The 21822-nt window shown below is 35.3% G+C and overlaps 1 protein-coding gene across 1 annotated transcript in view; it reads left to right on the top strand.

The window, feature by feature from the left end:
* Positions 1-15006, top strand: part of LOC149800381 (von Willebrand factor D and EGF domain-containing protein-like) — a 33331-nt gene extending 18325 nt beyond the window's left edge. The window contains exons 15-21 of the mRNA XM_089960024.1: positions 2139-2288; positions 3051-3222; positions 5846-6036; positions 6826-7098; positions 7828-7936; positions 12230-12371; positions 13196-15006. Coding sequence (XP_089816150.1) covers positions 2139-2288; positions 3051-3222; positions 5846-6036; positions 6826-7098; positions 7828-7936; positions 12230-12371; positions 13196-13259 — 1101 coding nt within the window. The 3' untranslated portion in view covers positions 13260-15006. The remainder of the gene's footprint in view (positions 1-2138; positions 2289-3050; positions 3223-5845; positions 6037-6825; positions 7099-7827; positions 7937-12229; positions 12372-13195) is intronic.
* Positions 15007-21822: the final 6816 nt, after the last annotated feature.

The raw sequence follows: 21822 nt of genomic DNA, 5'->3' as shown, positions 1-21822 counted from the left end.
GTACAGTCTACAAGAGGTGATCATGGGTATTGACAATGTATCCTAAAAACATTATCGTCATCGGGCCTAGTGGTGTACAAATTTCTAGTATGTGTGGTAGTCCAATGGACTATCTAAAATGAAACTATAGTATCCTTTTAGTTTGTTAGCCCACATTTTGTAATGTTTAATTTAGCAGACCTTTAAAACCATAAGACAAATGAAATTGCAGGGTGCTGAAAGGTTTAGAAAAACAAACAGAAAATCTCTCCATGTACACAAGTTAGTTTATTAAAATATGTTTTTATATGTGCTTGCACTCAAATATCTGAAATAATTAAACTTGACAAACAATCAAGTGAAAATGTTTTTGCCCTATGGCTTCGGGAAAGTACATATGCTTCAAAATCTGTGGTTGTTGTTTGCAAAATAAATAAAATTGATTCGTCTTTTAGCTTCAGATGTCATTAAATGAAAGAAAACCATAAGCCTCGATAAAATAGCATTTAATGTACAGCTTGCAGCTTGGTCTTTTGCATATCTATTCCTATCATACTTATATGCATTCATTTTTCTTTAAACAAACAACATTCTTCAACTTTGAAGAAAAGCATTTAAAAGAATTAGTTCATTGCTAAATGCGGGTTGATTTTTAAATGATGCACCAAAACATCCGAAATTAGCAAAGTGTGATTAGCCATTGTAATTTCATTAAAATAATAACCTTATGTTAACCAGCTTCAGCATTACTCGGCTACCATCTCTCTTAAATAAACTGAAAGAGTGCACAACAGAGTTTGAAACACTGAAGCACTTGATTGTGCGTAGACATGATAAAGCAATTTACAAGGAATTAGGAATTACAGTAAGTATAGTACTACAAAACCAAAAAGACTTTAATCCATGCAACATATTATTGCAAAATGTGGCCTGCAGTTCCAGGGTTGACTGACCTGGACAATATGCACAGTTTAAAAATCAGTAAAACTTCTACCCTGCCCTGTTTTAAATTTTGGGTTGATGTCTTAATTTTTAGGATTAGAGTTTACAGCTACTACCAAAAAAAGAAAAAAGACGCTATTTTGTAGTTCCTGCCACGCGGTCTACCAATTTGTCCAAATGAGATAACAGTATGACGTTATGTATTCAGTGAAGTTAACCAACATCGCAGTAGCGACAAGGCAGAATGCATCCTAGCTGGAAGACAATGAAAATAATAGTAAATAAAACCCTTGTAAAAAGGGTCTATACCAAAGCTCATGTAAGAACATTTTACCAGTGTCAGGCATTTGCTAAATTGATGAAGCGTCTTTATGGTGGCAGACAACGTGTAAGAGAACATGCAAACAGATGATTTCCTATTTGAGGATATCGGGTCATACTGTGAAGACATGTAACAGAAGAATCACGAATTAATATCAACATTTCACGGATACATTATATCACTTTCCTTCGGCAGTGCTCTGAAGCGTACCATCATCCATTTTACTTGTACCAAAACAGATGATAATTAAACAGTTACGCCTTGCCCCTAAACACTAGACAGAGTCAAACGGAGAGGAAACGACACATTACATATACCTATTATATATGATAATACGTAAAGTATGTTGTTGGAACTCGAGAGCTACAGTAGAGTTGAACAGCAGTCAGTTAATCGTGCCCTTTAGTCGTCTGTAAACGAATTTACTATATAAACCGTTCGATTTGTTTCATGATACTGTTTTCCTTGTTGGGGGAGGAGATACTACATCAGCCATCAGTTAATCTCAATTTGCCACAATTCACAAAGCAAGTGAATTGTTCTTTGCAAACTTGAGGTATTTATAACAAAGAACGTGAGAAAGAACTGGCGTATGCAAGAATTTGGTAATTCGATATGCTCTCAGCTATTGCAAGTGTTTGTGTCATGTGTGACGCAATAAAAGTGTATGGTAGCACCGGAGGTTGGAGATTTTAATAACGTTTTAAATTTTCATCATGAACTTTAACCCTGGTTTTGATATAAATTATTCTCGAACTGATTGTCTCCCTTATAGTGTTGGTAATATTTATGTAGAACAAATGAAATCGATTTTCAGACACATTATTTATATCGGAACGTTTCAAAGAAATGCTAATACTGTTTAAATTATTTTTGTTTGCAATGCTTTTCGAAGAGATCATCAAATAATTACACAATGGAAGAAGCAAAATCCACTTGTGAGACGATATTTAACAGAAGTTGCTTGGCAACCAGCGTTGAGAGCATTGCCAAAAGCGCCGTGAACAAAGACAGCGCTTTACATGACTGCACTTTCGACCTAATGGTAAGCATACGTTTTCCCACTTTTGCCAAATAATTGTCCATACCATAGAGTGGATACTTCCATATAAATATATATATATATATATATATATATATATATATATATATATATATATATATATATATATATATGTGTGTGTGTGTGTGTGTGTGTGTGTGTCTGTGTCTGTGTGTGTGTCTCTGTTTGAGTAAGATACATCGCATACAAAATATTAATATTATAGAAAATGGTTATGTTGACTACAATATAGAACTGTTAAAATTAATCCTAAACCTGACAAAGTCCATCACTGTTCAATATAGACCAATATATTCAATCGGATTAAATCCATCACTGTTCTATATAGATTTATAGATTTGGGATTTTTGGAGCGTTATTTCAAACAGTAGATACAAAGTACCTGAGACTATTAGCTTTAACAGTGACGGTACAAAAGCTACATTACAAATTATATTTTAACTTTCTTACAAAGGAGGATATTTTTGTTCAGCTTCGAATGTTTAATACTTTGCAATATTTAAAGACATCATTGCTCTACGAGCATGGACGTTTGATCGTAACAATGATTCCATAAAGCCTTTAAGAGTGTATGAAGTACAACCTTTCGATGTTTCGAACCTTAAAAGAAATATGTTTTTATGGGCTAACAGATCAAAACTTTCTCCAGAGCATTTCATCTACTGTAAGACAAATAGAAAAGAAATCAGCTACCATACATAATTAATTAAATAAATAATTCTCAGTGACCTGAACATTTTTCAGACAACGGGTGATTTGAAATTGGTAGATGTGCATTGTTCGAGTTACATAGCTCAAACGGAGAGGAACATTAGGAGAGATAGCGTCTTAAGGATGAATCATTCACAAGAGATCGAGTCTTTCTATGCACGTACCTGCATCAATAATTGCAGTGGACACGGAGACTGCATAAACGGTATATCTGGCAGAGCTAAACATTCATTTTGGCATCCATTATATATATCGTTTCTAAATAAAAAAGTATTATAAACAAAAATCGAAGTAAGGGCCAAGATGGAAAATGCTGCTATAACATACCACCCATAATTAACAAAAAGGTTGAAAATTCATAGTGAATCTTTTTCAGCTATGTCTTGCTACGTCAATATTGACCAGCGGAATCTCATTTTAAGGATTACACCTGAGTAACATAGAACAAAACGACAACAGTTATTATCGAGAAATATGGACATTTTCGTTCTGAATAGTTGCAAGTAGAACGAGTCAAATATAGTATTATCACTAAAAGATGCCTATTTCCTATTTTACTTTACCGTACAGTTATATCCGTTATAAAATAGCACGTAAAACGGTTTGAGTAGGGAGCAGTAAATATTCATAAATAAGAAGTAAATAAACTGCATACACAAATATGTCAAATGATATTTGTCAAATGATATTTGTGTCAAATGATATTTGTGTCAAATGATATTTGTGTCTAATGATATTTGCAATTGCTGCTAAATATAAATATGAATCATTTCCTGAGCTTATAAAAGTCGTTCACGCCATACAATGGTAACACTGAAGTTATAAAGTTGACAAGTTTAATCATGTTTATATGAACTCGACAATATGTTATGCAACATATTCAAATGCATTATGTATAATAAACGCTTCAGAAACTATCGCCATTCTTCATTTTTAATGAACTCGACCTCCCCAGTGCTGGTACCGCCATTTGATTTTATAGAAATATCAACTATATGACTTTCATTTCAAGCGTGGCTCATTCAGTGGTTATCCATTCATTCAGACACTACAGACGAGGCCTCATTTGACATACATGCACTCACCTATCCCTACGTGCATACACAGTGATCTAGCTAATATATTGGAAATCTGATCCAAAAAAACAAAGCAACATGCAATATGATATAGTCAAATGTACGCCTACTTTGCTACGTGATATTGAAATTCTCTCTAGTTTGAATATTATTCAGCGGTACGTTTTTCACTCTCATTAGAAGACTGTTATCGATACATGTTGCTAAAAAAAAGAAAAGAAACAATGTCTCTCTTACACACACACAAAGTAAAGTTATATATATATATATATATATATATATATATATATATATATATATATATATATATATATAAGAGAGAGAGAGCAGTTAATATATATATATATGTATATATATATATATATATATATATATATATATATATATATATATAAAATGTGAGAGAGTGAGACCCTATTAGACATGGATTTGTCGCAGCCATATTGTCTTGGAGTTGATTGTGTACGATCTTATCAAAATGAATTATATATATACCAATTGTGACTCAGTATAGTTTGTTGAAATTGCATGTTTCGTAACCTGCTATTCTGGAAACTTACAAGTTGTCTTCTATCCAATTAAAATGGGCAAATATACAGCAGTTAACCACCTTACTGGTTTTCCATCCCGGATCTTGGTTACTGACAGCTAGAAATAGACGTAATGGCGTTATCTACTAGAATCTCTTCATTGATAGGTTTAAACCACCTGCATTTCACTGATTAGCTTTCTCCTGCATGAAAGATGCTATGTTTTCCATAGATACATGATTAAATAGCAGTGTAACAGAAGGTGATAAAACAAGAACTAGTTCTTACAAAATGATTGACCTTTCAAGGAATACATCAAATAGCATGTTGATATATACTTGATCATATCTAATGAAATAACCTAAGTATACATTTCTAGCAAACTATAGACAAAGGAACCTGCCCCAAGCAGTACAAGAAGAATCAATACAGAGAATCATCATCATCATCATCATCAATATTTTAACCCAAGAGGTACTTGGGGCATCGCAGTTAACATTACAGCCATTTCTCTCCATCTTTCCCTGTTTTCTACTGCCGTTTTGGAATCTCCAATTCCCATGCCTGTCCCTTCCTTACTGTTGCCTTCCCAGCTCCCCAGCTCTCGCCATACCGAGACTAATGTTCCCAAATTTATTTAGTAGCAGTATGCCTTTATTTATTAAGAAGGTGCATGATTAAAGATTGTAGCGTCCTATCCATCTATAGTCGCATTAAGAATCGATTCTGGACATAATACATATAGCATTGGAGTTTAATTATATTTTCATCGAAGAACAAAATTGCTTGTTTTTTGTTCTGATTTCACTCTAGAACAAAGTATTCAAAATACAGAGTGAACAACGTGTCATTTATTTACATTTTATGTTATTTTTGTATGGGTGTAAATATCGTGGGAAAATATGAATCTGCCAATTTTAGTATTCGTTTGTATCTTCGCCGCTGTCAGTAACAATTAAGGCTTTAAAGCTACGTTAACAAATCTCGTGAAAGTGTTTCTGTTCAAAAGGTTACAAAGAAGAGCCAATACGGAATATATTTTCTTCCTAGTTTGATAGTTTGATTGCATATCTCGAAATATATTTTTGAATATATGTATATCTCCTACAAATCATCAAGCCTTCTAAAATTGATGGAATGTATTTGTTCAGTTCCAATTTCTTGAATTACTTTGATACAATGCATTCCTTATAGTTTTATGTAGAGCTATTACATTCTTCAGGAACCTGCACATGTCAAGACCATTACATCGAACAAGACTGCTCTATTTCCATAAAGGACCCACCTGTGGTAGTAGATACCTACGGTGGAGGACTGTGTTCGAGAAGCAGCGATGAATGCTGTGGACGATTGCCTATATACGGGTACCGCTTTGTTTCGGGAACAACAAAACAAAAATTGGAAACATTTCGGGTATATATTTATTATGGAGATAGTGGAAGTAACCTATTAATTAAATGATGAGTTCTGAAATCGTAAATACAAAAATACAAATATATGTTACTGATTGATGAACTGGTGCGTTCTAAAATCGTAATACAAATATATGTTACTGATTGATGAACTGGTGCGTTCTAAAATCGTAATACAAATATATGTTACTGATCGATGAACTGGTGCGTTCTAAAATCGTAATACAAATATATGTTACTGATTGATGAACTGGTGCGTTCTAAAATCGTAATACAAATATATGTTACTGATTGATGAACTGGTGCGTTCTAAAATCGTAATACAAATATATGTTACTGATCGATGAACTGATTTATTCATTGTAATGTTTTATTGATATAGGATTATACATATTACAGAAGGTGAGATGCACACATGTGAATAATAGTTATACTCGCTAATCAGAACAATAAATGAATGTGTCTGCACCTATTTTCTTAAAAAATAAAGTCCAAATTAAGGCTATTGAACCTTGTGCTCAAACTTAGAATCTATATATTGCATAATTTCTCACGAGTTTCACTGATGATCATAATGGCAACAATTATTTTACCAGGAAGAAATTATTTTAAACTAAAACAAAGATTCGATGTTTAAGACACTACTTATACAAATCGTGCATGGATTCGATACTAGTTCTGCATTGTAAAACACACATACTAATGGTATAACGTAAGATGGATGAATGAATATTGACTGTGAACGAGATGATGACATAAATATAATTTGTCTTGTGTTTCTGTGACCAAGGTGATGGATAATGGAACGATGGAGATTGTCGAAACTACCGTAAACGACCTTCAGATTTTAAATGCCTTTCAAGCAGACATGGTCGTTCCATGCCATACTAATACAAAAAGATCTGCCAGTTCTGGTACTGGTCTTGTTGTTTTGGTATATGGAGTCAGGGTGTCCTTGACCAATGACGGAAGTGTGTACGGTTCGTCAAGGTATTTCTACACTTACGATTCTCTGTGCCAGGGCTATCAACAAAGTAGATATGGATACACATTCTACATTAAGGTAAAGCAATAAACAGTGTTCACTTTTCACATAACTCTTCTATTCAAACCAAATCACAAAGTTGGAAATGCTGAGTCTTCCAAAATATAGTGGACTGTATTTTATAGTTCATGCGTGAAAGAGTGTATGCATTAGGCGACAAATGATGAAATCATGAGAACATGTTTGCAGCGCTTTTATTAGCTAAGAATTACTTTTCAATAAAGATACGTACGTTAAGGCTTCTACTTCAATAACTGAAGGTTGCGATATAATTATATTGATATCTTATTTCGTGTTGTTTCATCGACATATATTTATTAAACATTTCATGTCAACATCACGAATCCACCTATTCATAAAAAGCACTATATTGGTATTTGATGATTTACTATTAACGTCTTTCAGGATCTTGCAGGGGCAATTGCCTGTCAGTTCTGAGCATATACAGGAAATTGCCAACAGAGAAAGCCCCATGAGCAAACCAAAAATAAAATTAAAATAGCTAAACAATGCGAAAATAATAATCTCAGAGAAAAATTTCACCATTGATTAAATAGTTAAACTTGTTCTTTATTCTAAGAATGTCAACAAGTTTAGATGTCCAAGTATATATATATATATATATATATATATATATATATATATATATATATATATATATATATATATATATGTGTGTGTGTGTGTGTGTGTGTGTGAGTATAAGTATACATACATACATACATTTCTGCTTCTTTTCATGTTAAGAGTGGAAAATGTTACATAAATGGCATATGCTATTCTGAGGGCGAGAAGGCTCCGTCAGATGGTTGCAAACAATGCAGGCCTGGGATTGATCCCTTCTCTTTCACTGGTGGTACGTATGATTGTTATATTACTGTATATGTGGAGAGAGAAAACAGAAAGTCAGTTTAGTCCAACGCTTACACCTTGTTTCTTTGTGATCTCTAATACTTATAAGCAAGGCTTATAAAGATTGATGTGTTATGTATGTTGGTAAATGCTCCTGGCATACCCTGCAGTGATGACATATGTATAATTCAAACAATGTTTATATAGACATTGACCCTTTAAACATGAAGATATATATTAGACACCCATAAGTATCGTGATGTTTGCTGCAAACAGTTTGTATGGAAGACTGCCAGTATGCAGAATATTGTAAATTTAATTGAAAATTCTCTAATCTGTTGCGATCGTATTGCAATGTATTTATTATCGTTGAAACATTTGTGATCATATCTTTATTAGTAAAATTCAATGCTTTGGTACACTTTTCTTTGCGGGACTAAGAAAGTTCAATTCCAAAATGTTAAGCACAACTTTAAGAATATTGGTTTTACATCTGAACAGTGTTGTTCACATGTCAAAATTGGCTTTATAAATATTTTCCCTGTTTCTGTAAACTTTGTCTTAAAAATGTCTTCCATTTCCCTGTGAACTACTTTGTTCAAACTGGACACAGTGCTGCGGCACTTACATCATTACTCATGGGTATTTATACTATCTAAAGAGAAACGTTCCGATATTGTCATTGGATAAATGGCAATGAGTCTCCATAATGTGACCAATAAATACATTTTAAATATGAATATGTATGCACAATACCGTTTATATAAATTCGCCTACAAGACTAATGGTTGTGCTAAGAGCGCATTTATGTCATCTGAGTATACATTTGCAATCTCCATGTGCAGATGACACATAATTTTATTGGTTTCTTGAAGATTCAAGCTTTTTAGATCAATGGCAAACGATGGTTTGTGCAAGCACGTTACTCGAATCAGTTGATATCACTGGACAACAAATTTTTACAAAAGTCATGTTACTGAAATAAAATTAGTCAATTCTTATCAATTTTTATGTGCTGAACACGAATATGACAGTCAAATTGCAAAAGTGGCTCTAGTTTTTTTGTAATCTGCAAGAAATTAATGTTTACATAACGAAATGCATTCCAATAGTAAAAGGTCAACTGTAATAGCCTACCTATAAAAAATCAAGTCATTGACTACATCTTAGATTTCTTCGCCTGTCTCTTGTACAGCTGTTCGGGAGCATCTCTGAGGAGTGTCCAGCAGTAGTCAGCCAGCATTGTAGTGGACCATTTTCCCTGGTATCTTTGTTCCATTGTTGCGATATCTTGATGAAAACGTTCGCCGTGTTCATCACTAACAATACCACAGTTGCTAGGAAAGAAATCCAAATGGGAATGAAGGAAGTGAATCTTTTGAGACATATTGCAGCCAAGTTTCTTATACTTCATCAACATGTCTTCTACTAGTTCCTTATAGTTTTCTGCCCTAACATTTCCGAGGAAGTTTGTAGAAACTAGGCGAAAAGCATTCCATGCTTGTTTCGCGTCACCTTCCAGCAAGTTGTTGAACCGGTCATCTTTGAAAAGCTCTCAAATCTGAGGACCCACAAAAACTCCCTCTTTAATCTTTGCTTCGCTGAGTCGAGGTAATTTTTCATGCAGGTATCGGAATGCTGGCACAGTCCGGTCAATGGCTTTCACGAAGTTCTTCATCAAACCTAGTTTGATGTGAAGGGGTGGTAGCAAGATTTTCTGAGCCTCAACCAGAGCTGGGTGTTGGATATTCTTCTCTCCAATGGCTACATTCTGCCTGTGAGTCCATTCCTTCCTCATGTAGTGCATTTCCCTTGCTCGGCTATCCCACTCGCATAAGAAACACATGTATTTTGTATATCCTTGCTGCAGTCCCATTAAAAGGGCAACTACCTTCAAATCACCACAGAGGTGCCAGCTGTACTTGTTATACTCAATGGAATTCAGTAGCTGCCTTAAGTTATCGTATGTCTCTTTCATGTGGACAGCATACGCTACTGGAATAGATGGAAGAATGTTTCCATTGTGCAAAAGCACAGCCTTGAGACTCAGTTTCGAAGAGTCCACAAATAGTTTCCATTCTTGTGGGTCATGAGTGATTTTTAAAGCATTCATGAGGCCCTCAATATCGGAACAGAATATCAGATTACTTTCCTTTCTGAAGAAAGGCTCCAATTGCTGGTGGCGCTTTCGATATGCAGTAATTGTGACATCTTCTTCTAGAAGATTCCATTGTTGGAGTCTTGATCCTAGCAATTCTGCCTTGTTCTTTGATAAGTCCAAATCACGAATCAGGTCATTTAGTTCTTCCTGTGTTATTCTGTGTGGGGTTGATGATGCACCACAGTGAAAATCTGGATCACTGCATGCTGATGGACCAGGAGAAGAACAGGTCGACTCACCTTTGTCTTCGTCAGATGAATCAAGAGAATATTCTGCTGGAGGTTCTGGAATAGGAAGTCCCTCACCATGTGGAACTGGTCTCAATGCAGACGGAATGTTTGGGTAGACTATTCTCGACTTCTTTCGCTTCGTTATTCCGCCGGAAAGAGGAGGAACCAAGCAGAAGTAACAGTCATTTAGGTGGTTGCTTGGCTCTCTCCACACCATTGGGACTGCAAACGGCATTGATGACCTTTTGCAATTCAACCACTGTGAAAGCTGTGTTGTACATGTAGCACAGCATATATGCGGAGCCCAAGGCTTGTCTTGGTCACCAACCTTGCATCCGAAGTAAAGATGATATGCCTTCTTCACTTGAGAATTGATACTTTTCTTCTGGTTGGCAAATGTCACTTCCCCACAAATATAGCAAAAATTGTCCGCGGTATTAACACACTTTCGAGGCATTACTGTTCTTTATTGTACGTAAATGGATAAAATAATAAGTTTTATGTAACAGTAGCTTGAACTGTCTCGCACAACGTCTAAAATATTTTAAATGCTGAACCTATCTGATTGGGCTTTATATAGTACACTGCTTACGTCAGCTTCAGCAGCCGCCTGGCATTAGTATAATAGGCCTACACATGTATAGTACACTGCTGACGTCAACTTACTTCAGCAGCCGCATGGCATTAGTATTGCATTGCATCAGAAAATGATGCAATCAACTGTGGATGATGTGAGCATGATGGTATTATGCAATGTTACATCATTATTCCGGATGTTGCTGCAGTCCTACTGGAGAAATTTACACAGTGAAACATAGAAAATGAGGTATATGAATATCTTCAAAACGAGAGCCAATACAAATTTTTCACGGTTATATTCGTGTTCGGCACACCAAAATACTACAGATTAGGGCCTTTTCAAGTCAGTAATGATTTCACTGTTGACCAGTGTATTCGAATATAGTATATCTGAGTTATTGTCGTTTAGCTTTCAGCATACAAAACCTTGTGGATCAATAAGAATATTTTTTATCACAAATGGAAAGTCTACATATTATTGTATCAATATATTAACACTACATGTAGACATACACCATTAACACACACTTTGCCTAGTGGATGGAGCGTTCTCCTCGGATGCGGGAGGTTGCAGGTTCGATCCCCGGTTGAGTCATACCAAAGACTTATACAAATGGTGCTAACAGCTGCCTCGCTAGGCGCTCAGCATTAGGAGGTTAATGCTAGGACTGGTCGGCCTGGTGTCAAGATAATGTGAATGGGTGGGACATCATGCTACATGTCTACGGCATGATGCACCAATGCCAGACATCACTATAAACTGCCACACTGCAGACATTGTAGCGATAAAGCTACTTTACAAATCAAAATCACACACACACACACACACACACACACACACACACACATAACACGCACTTTGATCAGAGGCTATTGATACATCTGACATATAAAAAAATGCATTCAGATAGACTTTTAAATGTCGTCAACTCTTTGTACAATCTACAAGAAATGTTGTTACCATTTACATGTATTGCTTCCTCCATTTATGCCACTTATACCCCAAAAGCAGAAAGGAACAGTTTACAGTTGTTCTTTCTATCAGCAATGTGTGGATCTGTCTGTCCTCCATTCCTTTCCTCGTAAATTCCCAACACTCTCAACAACAAATCGACATGATAAATTAATACAAATAATTCATGGCCACTACTTCTTCCTTCTGCTGCTGCTACAACTGCTACTACTGACACTGTTCGTGCCGCTCCTAATTTATTCAGAACATAATTTGAAGAGAAAAAGAAAATATATCATGAAAATATTTAACGTTAAACCAACATCATAGGTTGACATTTCACCAGGCTTAAACATGAAAATATATCTTTGACAGAATGTTCCAGCCCGGAAAAGAAGCCAGCAATATCGTTAGAAGAAACGGTGATAATAGCGCCTGTAGTGACAGTCCTAGCGGTGATAGTCTGTGTAATCAGCATACTAATAGGTGTCAAGTTGTGCTACAAGAAAAAGAAAAGGTATTACTCAAATATAAAGTTTCATACATTCGTCTATTAGATTACATGCTGTTACCTATAATATTCAATCCACATAATCTTTATTCTCACGAAGGTACAGTGTTAAAATAGTCCTTTTCAAACGGAATGCTGATTAAACGTGTTGCCATTATCTAATAAAATGGAAGTACTATGTTCAAAACTTGATTGATAAGTATGTGTGCATTGTCATTGTTTTAATTTCAAACAATCCCTTATTCCAGTGATTCTCCATTTTTCTCAATTAAGTTTCTGCGACTCATTCAAGACATTGCATAAACGGTATATGCATATTTAACGCGTTTATGAGAATACTATTTCTTGTCGAAAATGGGAAGCACGCTGTTTATAAAGTCTGTGACGTAGTGTCGTGCGTACTTTTACTATTTATTTTAAGGTAGATTTCAAATATTGTCTCTTGATTTACTAATTGTCTTACTTGCACAGTTATTATAGCATCACAGTTCTTGTTTCCTAGGGCTTTGTATTCAGTTGGATGCGTTGAAGAGTTTAATTATTGACCAATTGTGATGTATTTAAATGCATGGTTTTTAGGTGCACATTTTAAGCTTTATCTCCATATATCTTTGGTAAAATTTTATTTAATGACGGATTATTTCAATGAAAAAGAATTGTTAAAATTTTAGTTTATGTCCACTCTGCTTCTATCATGAATTTCATGATCAATTTTAATTTCCCAAAGAATCTCTAATTATCTCTATTATGATGTTCTCGAACGTTTAGACCAGGTCATTTATATCAATGTATACGATAAGCAAAAACCCATGTTATATTGTGTTCTACAGGGTAAGCGGTCTATCCAACTCGGTTAGCGATATCAGGACCCCGGAAAAAAATCAAGTTTGGTAACGAAACATCCTTTACCAGAGATGGAAGCACCGGAAGACCATGTCAATTTTTGAGCCAAGAAAATGACAACAGTTTTAGAACGGAGAGAGACAATGTTCAAGCATTGACACCGGCATCCATTTCAACGGATTTGACCTAAAATTTGCATACGTTAGCAGAGATAAAAGAACCGAGACTTTTGGTTATGTTTTATTACATGAACTATGTAAAAGGATTTAATTTGTTTTCTATAATACTACATTTAATTATGACCATGATTTGTACCCATCATAAAATGGATATTATGATGATCCTACTCTCATGCAAGTCCAGACTATACACTAATTTGCATATTGATTTCATAAACTTTTTATCTGCACTATACCAATTGAATAGGGTAGAACATAACATAACGAACAGTAATATGTTTCGTTATATACTTCAATAACCCGTGTATGTATTTAAAAATGTCATTCTTATCGAGGGAAAGGCTGCTCCATCAGAACATGAAATAAATTGAACCTTTGTTTACATTTTTCACTTCAGCTACGATTACATAATCTGCTTCATAAGCAGAAATGCCGAACAAATGTACCGATTAGTTTCAAACGCAATTTCATCTCTTTAAACTATTTGGTCCCACAATTCCGTTTAGTCTTAGCAATTTCATTTATTTGCAATATTCAAGTTCTAGATTACGGTAATAAGATACTTATATCCCAGATTCATCAAATATATGAAAGGTAACCTGCTGAATTTTGAATTAACTGTGCTATGATTTGCTCTTGTTGCATATAAATAAATCTGAGCAACGTAAGATAAGATTTAGAGTCAACTTAAAGTCATACGACCAAGAACTTATATTTGTTAATCGAAATATTTTGTCATTACGACAGGTACGTGTGTTAACTAAACTATTCGCTCAATTCAAATAATATTAAAGGCCGCCAAAATGTTACAAAAATAGGTCGCATCGAATTAGTATTTCCGATGTTAACATTGGGTGGGAAGTAGATTCTCGCCAAATATTGGTTCTCCTCAAACAGAACTAAGACGATGCTACGTCACCTACGTCCTCACATTTTCACATGAGGGCCAATGTAAATTTAATACAGCAAGTTTAGGTGAGAAAATCTTTTCTTTGAAATAAATATTGAAACTTTACCTGAATCTACATACATTTAGTTGACTTGCATAACGCGGAATACTTAGAAGTCAAAAGGCCAATGCAACAGATAGTTGTTTTACCATTGAGGTGATGGACAGTTATATTGGCAACCATGCAGTAAATGTTTTATATTGGTAGAACTATTATGAGCGTAATCTCCAGCACCTCATCTACTAATGTACTTTCCTTGTTTATAAAGATCCCGTCTTCATCTTATATATATATATATATATATATATATATATATATATATATATATATATATATATATATATATATATATATATACATCGATCATGAAATGAGTCAGGCAAGACTCGCTATTTTTTTAATAATTGTAATGGGTAAATTACAGTTGATACATCATGATTAACGTTTTCAAGATTATCACATATTTGAGTGAAGGATACACAAACAGTCATCATTTTTCCCCCAATTTGAAAGATTGACAAATTTATTTTTTATATTCTAAACGCACAAATTGATAATAATTGACAATTAAAATATCAACAGATACTAATAAAGAATGTTGCATCATTAAGATATGTGTTGATGTTTATACATTGTAGATGTAAATAACTGAATAAATATAGGAATATGCGTTATTTGTTTCCTTTGTTAATACCTCTGTAATCCCTCTGCCATACTTATATGCATGCATAAAATGTGCATCTGTAGGAATCATGCAGTAAGATGTATTGAGTTGCAAAATCACATATTTTCATTAATATACGGTACACATATATTTGGCATACTTGAAATGTTACCAAACAGAGTTTCTGTTTTATTGAAAGTTATAAAGTCTTTAATGTAGCTAAAAGGTAAATGTACCATTGCATCACTAGTCACATGGGGAATTTATGAACAAAGTGGTCTGCAACGAAAGTCCAAAAGAAGACCTACCAGTCTGTCAGATAAGAGTACTTCCTACTGTTGCAACCAAATATTAAAAACAAACAGGTTAATGTTCAAAACTGCTCAAAGTAGATAATGCATGTTTACTTTTAAACTCAACTGATATTGTAGATTGATAGTGTAAAGTAGTTAATAAGTAAAGCATATTGGAAAACGAACGGTTAAGATCGACACTCCCTCGTCTGTGCATAAAGGCATGTCCTCGCACAAAGGGTACACATGCTAATTTGTCAGTAAGAAATTAAATACATTGACCACTCCCGTGGCCTGGTGGTTAGAACGTCCGCGTCAGATGTGGGAGGTCGCGAGTCCGAACCCAGGCCGAGTCATACCAAAGACTCATAAAATGATGCTAATATCTGCCTCGCTCGGCGATAAGCATTACTAGGTTAGTGTTAGGACTGGTCGGTCTGGTGTCAGGATAATGAACGTTTTGGAGACGGGGCATTCAACCTGCATAAGCACCACTAACAATACATTTGTGATATTTGGAAATGAATTTCCTGGGTAGACATCGATAAATACATACAAATTTATAATCTGGGCAGACACTGATGAATGCATGCAAATTTATAATCTGGGTAGACATTGATAAATACATGCAAATTTGTAATCTGAGTAGGCGTTGATAACTGCATGCATATCCATGGTAACAGGGGTTTCGGATGGAGATCAAAGACATGATATATCTGAATAACTGGATAAAAACACAGATACCCTTGTTCTAATATTCTCATTAATTTGTATCTTCAAGAAATAGTGCTAGAATGAAATAAATACCACGTGTATTGGTACACCACGAACTATGTACATGTAAGTTAAGTCATGTGTCTGTGTCAGTAAAAACACCCATCGAACCTTTTCGTGAGGGTTGTTTCATTGACTTACACTTTTAGCTGAATCAAGAATGACATGTCAATGAATTGTTTTGCCCACTTTTATTACAAACATTTAGAGATAACCTTTTTCGTGAACATTTACAGATTTAGCGATAAGACATGCTGATATATTAGCGGTTCAATAAATGTGTTTTTGGACATATTGACACAATTTGAACTGATTTTAAAGCAAGTGTTTTCAATAGAGGTCAGTTAATATGTCCCAAAATGAAAACGATGGAAACAGTTTAAATATAATTATTAAAGCTAAGTTCAGAGACTTAATTAAGTGGAATGCAGATGAGTGCAGATTTAACTTTGGTAAAAGACAAGATTTGTACGACGCTTTCATTGAAATGGAACCTTATGAAAATTCTAATTGTAAAAATGATTCAAATTGGGTCGGTAAAGGTATAGATTGACAAAAATACTTATGAAGAGACATACATAGGAAGGAGATGAAATAGTGTGTGTGTGATGTGCATATGTGTGTGGGGTGGGAGTGGGGGTAGATGTATGTGTATGTGAAATTTCGAGTTTTAACGTAGCTTTAAAATAACTTTCAGTGATATAGCTCAATCTCTGCAGTGTGGCAGTTTATAGTGATATCTAGCACTTGGGCAGCATTCCACAGACATGTGGCATCATGTCCTACCAAGTCACATTATCCTGACAGCAGATCGATCATTCGAAACACAAATTTCTTAATGCTGAGAGCCAAGCGAATCAGCTGCTAGTAACATTTCGGTCTTTGGTATAGCTCGGCCAGGGTTGTAACCCACATCCTTCAGCATCCGAGACGGACGCTCTAACCACTTGGGTCACCGGAGGGGTTAATGGAAATAGAGTTCAGAGGAATATACCATTTCAAATCCTATAAACACATTGGAAACATTTGAATTCAATATCAGTAAAGATTGACACTTTACGTTCCAAGTTAGAGAATAAGAGAAAACACGAGGTTTATGTTTACAGGATGGAATATTTAACATTGCTCGTAGCTAGAGATCATCCTCTCAGAAAAGGATGCCTGAGTGGGTTAAAATTAACAAGTAAGCACAGGCGTACATAAAGTAGAGAAGACATATGTTTATTCCTTGCTGTATAATCTGAGTTACATACTTTTGCCCGAAATCTTCAATGTATAATTTCGCTATGTATAGTAAATGTTTCAATCAATATGCTGTAACAATGGAAGGATCCCCAAAAATGAGTATCAATACGGTGTCTCAGAGTATTATAGAAAACTTGTATTCAAAGATATATCTACTGAGAGTAGTTATTTATTGTAAAAACGTGTACTGTCCCTTTTCATCCGGTTAAAAAAATTGTATTATACGGCTTTCGGCAGGTACCCTTTTTGTGCACTATTATTCCAGTTAAGAAACTTTTTCCTCGCAAATTCTTGGTTGCATCTGGTTTGTACTTTTTATACAAGAGCTGGAGCAACATATCCTCAAAGTTTAGCAAAACTCTTGTTTAAAAAATCGGGATAGGAATCATGTAGAATAAGGAAGGATTTTATAGTCGAAGCGTTTATACAAGATGGTGCTGTATCGAACGGATACGACTCTTCCTTTCTAAAGCGTCATTAGAGTTGTATAAACTTTTACTTCCTGGTCCAGTTTCTCTGGTACAACTGGCTCAATAATAAAAAGATGTTAAGTTCTCTGTGACAGTAATACGTTTTTCGTTCAACTTTATTTAAATGTCTGAGGAAAGATATGTAACCATATGAATAAATAAACAGCAACTATAGATTCGATGAAACAGATTTACAACCCAACGAGATGTTTGTTTCAAATATGAATTATTCTTACATGTATGATGATATGTACAAGATGGTAGGGTTCATTTGAAATTAAATCTACGACGTTAATTATGGACGATAATGATATGTGACATTTTACGCCCTCAAAATGTAAGTGATAAACAAGCACAACATTACAGCACACCATGGCTAAATCGAAACCACAGTGTAAATATATTTCATATGAAATTGCGAACGCTTATATGTCTCCAATTGTTGTGTATGAAATGCGAGATGATATATTAACATCATCCCACATATTCATACTAAATAATTATAATAGTCCTATTCAATCATCTCTCATAGTCAATTTCAATCATCTCACATTGTCATATTAAATTCTCACAAGTAGCCATGTTAAAACCTCACACGTAGTCATATTAAAATCATGTCATACTAAACCGGACTAAGATCACAAGATAAAACACGATGGATAGTATGTTGAGCCGATACCTAATTTTTTTTAGTTTCCTTCACCTTAATACTTTCTATGACTCCATATGAGTCAGTGAATACGGCTCATAAACATTACATGGGCACATGATAAATAAATTAAATGGCTAGAGTATATATTCCATTATTTTAAATACACAAGGTTGAGTTTAGAAGTTGACTTGCAAATGCCAACATATCTGCACAACATTATAAAAACATTCCCTTTGCTCCAGAAAAATTGATAGCAGTCATTAATTAGTTCCCTGCATTGCAAAATAAATTAATAAGTGATTTGAATGGTGATGGCTAAGATAGTGTGTGCAATGAATACCACATATAAATACGTCACACAATGCAACAAACTAAAGTTTTGCTAAAACGTTCATTTAAATATTAAAAAGAGAACAATTACAAATACAAAGATTTATCTAGTTGTAACAGCAACCTTGGGTATATATATAGAGAGCATTTTCTAGATATTATAAACAAAAACAATTTATTCATTTGTCAAACATATATTATTTGCAAGGAGGACAATTACACTGGTCAACAGTGAAATCATTACTGACTTGAAAAGGCCCTAATCTGTAGTATTTTGGTGTGCCGAACACGAATATAACCGTGAAAAATTTGTATTGGCTCTCGTTTTGAAGATATTCATATACCTCATTTTCTATGTTTCACTGTGTAAATTTCTCCAGTAGGACTGCAGCAACATCCGGAATAATGATGTAACATTGCATAATACCATCATGCTCACATCATCCACAGTTGATTGCATCATTTTCTGATGCAATGCAATACTAATGCCATGCGGCTGCTGAAGTAAGTTGACGTCAGCAGTGTACTATACATGTGTAGGCCTATTATACTAATGCCAGGCGGCTGCTGAAGCTGACGTAAGCAGTGTACTATATAAAGCCCAATCAGATAGGTTCAGCATTTAAAATATTTTAGACGTTGTGCGAGACAGTTCAAGCTACTGTTACATAAAACTTATTATTTTATCCATTTACGTACAATAAAGAACAGTAATGCCTCGAAAGTGTGTTAATACCGCGGACAATTTTTGCTATATTTGTGGGGAAGTGACATTTGCCAACCAGAAGAAAAGTATCAATTCTCAAGTGAAGAAGGCATATCATCTTTACTTCGGATGCAAGGTTGGTGACCAAGACAAGCCTTGGGCTCCGCATATATGCTGTGCTACATGTACAACACAGCTTTCACAGTGGTTGAATTGCAAAAGGTCATCAATGCCGTTTGCAGTCCCAATGGTGTGGAGAGAGCCAAGCAACCACCTAAATGACTGTTACTTCTGCTTGGTTCCTCCTCTTTCCGGCGGAATAACGAAGCGAAAGAAGTCGAGAATAGTCTACCCAAACATTCCGTCTGCATTGAGACCAGTTCCACATGGTGAGGGACTTCCTATTCCAGAACCTCCAGCAGAATATTCTCTTGATTCATCTGACGAAGACAAAGGTGAGTCGACCTGTTCTTCTCCTGGTCCATCAGCATGCAGTGATCCAGATTTTCACTGTGGTGCATCATCAACCCCACACAGAATAACACAGGAAGAACTAAATGACCTGATTCGTGATTTGGACTTATCAAAGAACAAGGCAGAATTGCTAGGATCAAGACTCCAACAATGGAATCTTCTAGAAGAAGATGTCACAATTACTGCATATCGAAAGCGCCACCAGCAATTGGAGCCTTTCTTCAGAAAGGAAAGTAATCTGATATTCTGTTCCGATATTGAGGGCCTCATGAATGCTTTAAAAATCACTCATGACCCACAAGAATGGAAACTATTTGTGGACTCTTCGAAACTGAGTCTCAAGGCTGTGCTTTTGCACAATGGAAACATTCTTCCATCTATTCCAGTAGCGTATGCTGTCCACATGAAAGAGACATACGATAACTTAAGGCAGCTACTGAATTCCATTGAGTATAACAAGTACAGCTGGCACCTCTGTGGTGATTTGAAGGTAGTTGCCCTTTTAATGGGACTGCAGCAAGGATATACAAAATACATGTGTTTCTTATGCGAGTGGGATAGCCGAGCAAGGGAAATGCACTACATGAGGAAGGAATGGACTCACAGGCAGAATGTAGCCATTGGAGAGAAGAATATCCAACACCCAGCTCTGGTTGAGGCTCAGAAAATCTTGCTACCACCCCTTCACATCAAACTAGGTTTGATGAAGAACTTCGTGAAAGCCATTGACCGGACTGTGCCAGCATTCCGATACCTGCATGAAAAATTACCTCGACTCAGCGAAGCAAAGATTAAAGAGGGAGTTTTTGTGGGTCCTCAGATTTGAGAGCTTTTCAAAGATGACCGGTTCAACAACTTGCTGGAAGGTGACGCGAAACAAGCATGGAATGCTTTTCGCCTAGTTTCTACAAACTTCCTCGGAAATGTTAGGGCAGAAAACTATAAGGAACTAGTAGAAGACATGTTGATGAAGTATAAGAAACTTGGCTGCAATATGTCTCTAAAGATTCACTTCCTTCAATCCCATTTGGATTTCTTTCCTAGCAACTGTGGTATTGTTAGTGATGAACACGGCGAACGTTTTCATCAAGATATCGCAACAATGGAACAAAGATACCAGGGAAAATGGTCCACTACAATGCTGGCTGACTACTGCTGGACACTCCTCAGAGATGCTCCCGAACAGCTGTACAAGAGACAGGCGAAGAAATCTAAGATGTAGTCAATGACTTGATTTTTTATAGGTAGGCTATTACAGTTGACCTTTTACTATTGGAATGCATTTCGTTATGTAAACATTAATTTCTTGCAGATTACGAAAAAACTAGAGCCAATTTTGCAATTTGACTGTCATATTCGTGTTCAGCACATAAAAATTGATAAGAATTGACTAATTTTATTTCAGTAACATGACTTTTGTAAAAATTTGTTGTCCAGTGTTATTGGCGATGGCTATGTGTTAATCAGTCGAGACAAGAAAATGGTTAAACGATGACTTGATGTTAGTCTGTCTAGAAAACAAATTCGTCGAATTAATCGGATATATCTATCATTTATGCACCAATTGCGAAAATGAGAATTTATATTTCAAGAACCCCACCTCCATTTCCTGCAGGCTATTGGATGTAAAAAGGCTTGATGCGCCCTCATGACTGTTGAAAGATGCGACTCATCGACACAATCTTCTATAGTATAGTACTATATCAGTATAGAAAATGATCTTGGTAAATGAGTATAGTCGAGACCGGCTCGTTACCAACCTTTTAACAGCTCCTCATACAATCTACATCATCGCAAGTGATGACGAATTTTCGCTTCCGCCGAATCTAGGTTTTGCTTTGAATTCTGTATTAATTAAACCTTTTCAGGTACTTGAT

The sequence above is a fragment of the Sinohyriopsis cumingii genome, chromosome 5 (assembly GCF_028554795.1).
Source record: "Sinohyriopsis cumingii isolate HCF-2022 chromosome 5, ASM2855479v2, whole genome shotgun sequence".
Taxonomy (NCBI): domain Eukaryota; kingdom Metazoa; phylum Mollusca; class Bivalvia; order Unionida; family Unionidae; genus Sinohyriopsis; species Sinohyriopsis cumingii.
Note: the sequence above shows the minus strand (reverse complement) of the source record. Positions and strands in the feature narration are given on the sequence as shown.